The 7743-nt window shown below is 35.2% G+C and overlaps 1 protein-coding gene across 2 annotated transcripts; it reads right to left on the reverse strand.

The window, feature by feature from the left end:
• Nucleotides 1–243: 243 nt before the first annotated feature.
• Nucleotides 244–5108, reverse strand: LOC111393807 (acyl-CoA-binding domain-containing protein 1). 2 transcript variants are annotated; one of them, XM_023019522.1, is made up of 6 exons: nt 4296–5108; nt 2837–2942; nt 2637–2743; nt 1772–1863; nt 1292–1389; nt 244–539 (listed from the first exon to the last, which is right to left on the reverse strand). In XM_023019522.1, exons 1-6 carry the CDS (start codon nt 4781–4783, stop codon nt 357–359), a joined length of 1074 nt encoding a protein of 357 aa, XP_022875290.1. In that variant the 5' UTR covers nt 4784–5108; the 3' UTR covers nt 244–356. The 2 variants fall into 2 exon arrangements, with proteins under 2 accessions (XP_022875290.1, XP_022875298.1); XM_023019530.1 differs by lacking the exon at nt 244–539 and adding an exon at nt 564–736.
• Between the last annotated feature and the right edge of the window lie 2635 nt (nt 5109–7743).

The raw sequence follows: 7743 nt of genomic DNA on the forward strand, positions 1-7743 counted from the left end.
GGAAACCTCAAAATGCACGTGGACACCTTCATTAAAAAATATTGCATGGCTCAAAAATTGCCATTCATCTTTGCTTTTGGCTTATTCTTAACTTTTCATGTCAATCTGCTTTCAAGTTATAGTGCTCCTTTTGTTTCTTGGTATCAATGACTATGAAAAGTGTCCTAAAATCCTTGTGGAGATTGAAGTGATTTTACTACCATTTGAGACAATGCATAATGTTATTAGTATGCAATGCACAACTAGACTCAAAAGTTCATTTGAATTTTACTGAATAGTTACATTTAAAAGTTTAAACTATTACAAAAGAGATCAGTCTTAGTATCAAATATATAGAAAGAAATAATAACATAGAATTAATCATCAGCGCTAGTGCTAATTTGTTGCATCCAAGGCCAGCTCGACTCACAAAGTTCACAAGGAGAGTCGCCATCATTATCCTTTATCTTTGTGTCAGCATTGTTCTTCACTAGTAACTCAGCAATGGCAGCTCTCTCACAAACAACAGCATAGTGCAACGGTGTTTGACCTTCATCATCCTACCAACAGGAACAGCGGTGGGGAAAAAAAAAAAAAAAGAAAAAAGAAGAAGTATATATTCAAAATATCTGAGCTAAAATATTTATTTTCTGACTGATTATTAATAAGGGTAAGGGAAGAAAGAGGGAGAATCTAAGGGATATCATAAGAAGTACCTAAATGCAACTCCCACAATTATATACCAAAAGTATCCATTCTGCAACAATCAATCATATTACATGTGATATTCCAAATTCTTATTACTAATGGAAACCAGAAGATCTCTGGATTGATCAGAAAGTAAGTTCCTTGCCATATCCGCAATAAATGGTGTTATCATCAGTAGATTTCGTAAAATGTCAAGTGTAAACAAGATTAGCAATTTTGTAACTCAATTAAAAACATCAGGCCAAAGCTGAATTTTAAACACCAACAAATCTAAAAATAAAAGAAGCTTAATCCTTGCTTCAATAAACAAATCCTCCTAGACTGTCCACTAGCAGTATTTTTATTTTCCTCATTTCGATTAGAAAATAGTAAATCCCATAATAGCAAAATATAAGAATCAGTTTTTATTATATCTATTTATCTATTGGAGGGGCAGGGCACACAATAAATGTTATTTATATTTTATCAATTAAAACTAGCTCTCTTAGTCACAAATAAAATGATAAATTAGTAAGCGGGAATATTAGTTTGGGGGTGGTTTTCTCTCTTATTTGTATTCAACAGAAAAATTAGCAGGAGTCAGACAACAAATATTGTTATCTACCTTTGCATTAACATCAGCATTCTTTTTCAAGAGCAACTCTGTAATATTCATATGGCCCCGATCCACAGCCCAGTGCAAAGGAGTACGACCCTCACTATCTGCATCATTTTGAGTAGAACATATTTCAAGTCAGAAAACATAATCTGTTTCACATGCACATATCTATATCTGTTAACAACAGAATAGTTCTTTGCTGGCTTGAAATGGAATGCAGTCATTAAAACACGAGAATAAAATTGGGAGTATTCCTCTTTCCCTTTTTATATGCAATAAAATTTTAAGAGCTTTAGTACTAGAAGGTCATCTTTTCTGTTACATAATCTGATTTTCCTTCCAAGAGAATTAACAAGTTTGAAGAGTTTATTCACAGGCCCCAAAATTCCCTGGAGTTTCATTAGCAACAACATCATGTTTGCGTCTTAGCGCTAGTCACATCAAAGCAACATAGAAGAGCATGTTATAAATTTGAGGTCAACCAACCTCTCAGATCAGCTGGAACACCACTTTCAATGCACTTAAGCAACTTCTCTTCATCACCTTCCCGTGCAAAGGCATGTATAGCATCAAATTTTCTGCAAAGGAAAGGGGATGACATATAAAGTGAAATTTCCTTTTCAAAGCATTAAATTGAGGTAAAAGAACCGTAAGGTTGCATATTTCGTTGAATGCTAATTCACAAATAGGTGCACTCTAATCCAACCAAACAGTAGATTGGACAGGTACTTTTCAGACCTGAAAAAGTTAGCCAATCTACTGCAAGCTCCGATTCAATCTAAGCAAATATAATATAGACCTCGTGACAGCAATTTTTATACACATGCAAGCATGTAAACAAGAAATGCAGGAAATTGATTAGAATGGCATGTGTGCAATGCTTTCAGGAGAAACTACACAACTTTCAGTTTTAGCATGCTCTGCCCACTTGCTGGCAGTTTCATTTATGCTTGAAAAGAAAAATTAGAACAATCATGGTGATGTAAGCAGCTTCCAAGTAAAAGCTGAATCAGCAAGGAAAGTTTGGACGAACTGTCATTTATGTAAGAATTGATATTTGGAAGAACTCTTCTCTCTCTCCTTCCCTCCATTTCTCTCATCCCCTTTGAAGACCTACTGACGTCAAAAGGGGGAAAAATCTATAGTTATTTTCCCCTTTATGGTGATCTGGAAGTTGTTGAGGTAAAAGAAACAAAAAGTTGAATTATGGCATCATATACAGATGGTAAGGACAGAGTCCTAGATGATTATAGACAACTACATATAATGATGCATGAGACGTGTTTTTAAAAGAAATACAGTCACAAATATGGTGAACTTCAAACATACAGAGGAAGTTCAAGATCTTTACAATTCACTTTCAGAATCCTCCTCGTATATAAAGGAACTAAACACAGGTCCCATCGGTCCCTTGGAGCCTGCATTTGGTGCATCACTGCTCTCTTCACCTCTGCTCTTCTGCCAGCAGTACATAAAGGGAAAGATGGTGACAACAATTGTTAAGATGAGGAGAATGCAGTTTTTAGTTGAAAAGAAAGATTATGATCTCACAGTTCCTGATCCCATAGCCCATGAGGGATATAACGTAGTAACAATGTCAATATATTTCTCCATTGCTTCTTCTGGAGGCATAGCACCCAATTTCTGCCATGCTTGCCTATATCAATCAAAATAAATCTTTCAACTTGTTGGCCAAGGGTCACCAACACAAAGATATTGGTTATCCATCAAAAGTTAATGGACAAGGAAATAAACCACAAAAATGCTTGTCAAAGCTGAAGATGGATAAGAATTTATTAATTAACCCAATCACATCATATACATGATTTGTTTTCTGGAAAAATAGTAACCGCAAAAACAGTTGTAATATGCATGTTATTCAAGAACTTTAATCCCCATAGTGGCAAGGTATGTTGAATCTATCAGCAATAAACAGGCAGAGAAAGATAGAGAATTTTCACAGGGACTTAAAATATATCATCTTTTGGCCACGGAAAAATAAATTTCTCAAAGAAACACAGTTCACGTGTCTCCACACGTCATCCATACTACTTATGTCCTGATCTTCATCCCAGTACATAAGAAGAGTGGAAGTAAACCAAAAATCACATTGCACACACATTCATGAAACAATAATATAATGTTTGATAATAGAACCACCTTGATGATGATCCTTTGCTCCAGTAGCATCTAAGGTTTCTCAAACAATAAAATTGGATATAAAATTATGCTTCTCTGGCCAATCTCACTTCTCAATGCTATAATTTTGCATATCACGTTCCAAAAATAGTATCCTATAAGGTAACATAAACCCAAACACAGCTCATGCCCCCACCAAAAATGGAAAAAGACAAAATACTTTTTAGAGATATTCTAATGCCCCAGCTTATGCCAAACTAATAGCCTATTAAGAAACTGCTCAAGAGCCCATAATCAAGTGTTGGAACGAGGTCAGCATAAAACATAAGTGTTCAGGAACAGTAAGGACTTATATTCTATCAACTGAAATCTACTTCTTTATATTATAATTTTCCTTACTTAAAAATGTTTCTTTTTAAGAGAATCAAAATAACAGCGTTTCTTATATTTCAGCAAGTTTTCCTTTTCTTGCTTTGAATAGTTATGCTAATGATTGATCATGGGATAGTGATGTAAACAAAGCAATGAAAGAACCAAAATAATTATGTGACCTTTTTTAATTGCAGATATTATAGTGAATAATTTCCTATTTCTCAATCATAACATATCATTATTCATTAATGAGAAGTATCATAATCAAAACTATTTAGCTGGCAGACCACAACACTAGCTAATATAAGTCGAAACTAATTTAACTCGTTACAATTCTTAGGATTGCTTACTGTATCATTATCAACCCATTATTTCCAACAAAAACAAACAACCATCACTGAAAAAGCTCTTATTTAAACATCAAGAAATGGAAAAACTAACAGGAATCAGCTATTAACAAGTTAATTAACTCGATCCACTCCAAATGATCAATGATTACCATTTGGCCCGAGCAGTGGGCTTGAGCAGGGAAGGCTGTGCAGCACTACAGGGTCCCTCGGTGGCAATCTTATAAAACCCATAAAGCTGCAACTGCACCTCGTTCGACACATTCTGCGCAGAGCTATCGGCTGCAGTGGCCGCCACAAATGCCGTGGCAGCACTAAATGCCTCGTCCAATTCAGTGCTCTCCACACCCTCCCAATCATCGTCACTGTCGGTAAGATCACCAACAGTCGAGCTCTCACGGGCTAATCCCTCATTTTCGACGATCAAAGGTTTGCTTTCTCCCAAACCCCTAGACAACGAAGCTACAGTTTCCTCTGCGGGCTTGGATGCAGGTTCCGGTGAAACAGAACGGGCATTTCGGAGATTTTCATCGCGGTACGCGAAGATTACAGAGAACAATTTAGCGAGTAAAAAAGAGAAAATTACACCAAAGAATACCGATTGAACGAATTGTTGCCACTCAGCCATGATTATGCACATAAAAAATCAACCGATTTATAATTCGAAATATAAACAAAGAGAATTGTAAGGAAACCCTAGAAATTCCCTTTTTTGTGCTCCCACGAATTCACGAGGAGAATTACCCAAAAAGCCAGAAGGCAAAATTCTTAACAGATGATACTGTAATTGGCCCCTTCGATCACAATTAAACCTTTGATTATTGGTGAAATTTATAACAATTCCAAGGCAGTAATGTCGTTAAAACATAATCAAAATCATATAGCATCACGTGGCGAAATTTTTTTGCTGGGGGCAAGAAAAAGTGGTGAGAGAGACAGAGACTGGTAAAATGATTTTCCTGTTATTCCTTGTTATCTTTTTTCACCTTTTTGGTATAAATGGATTATTTTCGATTTAATTATTTTAATGGTCATTGAACTCTTTGGATGCTATTACTAAAATCAAAAATATTAATAATGAATTTGTAAAAATTTTAAATATACTGTTCGGTTTGATAAAGTGAATTGTACAAGGTTGAGCACATTACAATAGAGAAAAGAAAAAAGACATGTTCTTCCTCCAAAGCATATTTCAATGGTACAAAAGATAAGAATGAGATAAATTCAGTCTTGCTGGCAGTCGCAGTATGAGAGTTCGATTCCTGAAACATGAATTGTGACTCTTTGTGGGCACCAGTGTTTTCCTGACCTGTTGGGACACATTTCGTGATTAACTTCTCTCACGATACTTTAGGGACGGGGCAGTAGAGAACCCTTAAGGTTGGAGTTCAACCTTTTAAGAAAAAAGACGTGTTCCATATGAACCAAGTAATTAACACAGCTAATAAGAAATTCGCTTTCCAATAACGTCAAACTTTGTTGAAGTAAATGGTTAAATTAAAGCCATCACTTATAATCACAAAAATTGGCCCTTGGAACCTCTTTTGCTCCCTTTAATTTTTTTTTTTTTTTTTTAATTCTCGAATCCCTCGCTCCCCCAATTTCTCCCTTATAACCCTCGACCCCACCTCTTTTGATAAATTTTGAATTGATCGAATGGAGAATTCAAGCACTACAAATGGGATCGCTCGGTGGCTTGGAACCAATGTTGTCAAGGCCTTTTTTGCATCGTCGGATAGGTGCTCGTACATAAATTTGACTACATACGACTCTGATGATGATGACGATGAAGAGGCTAAGGATCGTCCTCTGGTGTTCACCACGCTAAAGTCCGTCAACTCCACCTCCTCCTTGGCCTCCGCTACAACCACCACCACTAATAGTAATGCTATTCCTCCTTCCGTTGATACCCTCCCCTCCCAGTCTGACCATCATTATCATTCATTTTAGTCGTTGGTGATTCATAAAATGTTTTACAGTTCTCATTTGGATATGTGTTTCCTTTTTGAAATATTGAATGATTTAAATTGATGATTGATTTTTGTTGTAATTGGTTTTTAAATTAGAAATTTTATTTGATCGTGCGCATGATTAAGGAACTGAACTTTAATTATGTGAATTTTTTTTTAATTTTATTATTATTATTATTATTTTATTTTTATTTATTATTATTTTTTTTTTGGGTATGAAACAGCATTACTATGATAATAATGGAATTTTCTGGCTTCTAATATTGACGACAGTCTTTTTTAATTTTAGTTTTTATTTTAACTTTATTTATGAACGAAAAATGGTACATTTCTAAAACATCCCGCATTGAAGTAGTTGAAAGCCATAACATTGATGCACCACCTTTGCATTAAATTTCCTACTCAGAGCATTGTCACTAAAGTGAAGGGAAATCGTGGGTAACTCGAGAATATTATTTAAGTGCTTCAAGAAATGGGCTCCACAAGCCCTAATGGATACACACAATCATCATGGTGGAGCTCACTAAAATAGAGCCCATGGAGTTGACTTAAGCGAGGTCTCCAAAAAGAAATAGCGATTGGTGATAATTAGGGATCCACGACATTAAGTAATGATGATCCACCTAAAAAAAAGAAAGAAGAGAGGGAGAGAGAACTCTCAGAGGCGAACCAAGGTGTGTTCGCAAAGAAGCACTTTGACATAATGGGGATCAACCCGAGATTGACTTTTCGTGCCATGATAATTCACCACAAAGTAAAGTCTAGAATTTAAAACTTAAAAGCGATGACAAATGAGTGAAAAGAAAAGCAATTCTTTCATAATCAAAGTTGACAAATTGTGGCTATGAGTTTCAAGGAGGCTCATTTCTCGTTGGGATTTGCAATCACGTGCTTGTACCCAAAATATGACCTCTCATGAACTTGCCAAGAGCTCATAGATTTAAATGAATTTGGTTTGAAATCCTGAGTTGGTTTTGTTGTTAAGTTCGTCAACATTCCATAAACGAAATTTGATTTGCAATCCATAGCTGGTTTTGTCGTTGAACTCGCTAATGTTCTAGCCTTAACTATCATGTTAGCCCATCCAAAATCCTAGCCTAGAAGTTGTTTATGGACGGTTCATCTAGTGAAGATGGATTAAGAAAAAGAATTGTGCTAATAAGCTTAGAGGTTCACAAGCTTAATTGCACTCTCTGCTTAGACTTCAAAGCCACAAACTATAAGGTATAGACCAAGGCTCTCATGACTGGGAATCACCTTGCAAAGGAGATGAACACTAAGAAATTTGAGGTATACAACGATACTATCCAGTTAGAGTTTCAGTAATATCCAATTATCATTCAAATATCTTTATTAAATGTGCTAAAATAATGATTTGATACAATTTTTAATAGTGAAAGACATTTGCAAAATTTGAAGTACTCATCTTGTTCATGATTTTTACTTGAGAAGACTACCATGACAAATATGGTGATGTCAAGGGGTTCGACTTAAAGTTAGTTGCTTTCAAGCTATTTCTTCTATCAAATGGAATTTATATTTTTTAAGTTATTTTCTTTATTGACAAAATTTAGTTTTCGAGATAAATTATTAACTTATTTAATAAAAAATAAACTTTAAACATAGTCAA

Source organism: Olea europaea, chromosome 1 (genome assembly GCF_002742605.1).
Source record: "Olea europaea var. sylvestris chromosome 1, O_europaea_v1, whole genome shotgun sequence".
Classification (NCBI taxonomy): Eukaryota; Viridiplantae; Streptophyta; class Magnoliopsida; order Lamiales; family Oleaceae; genus Olea; species Olea europaea.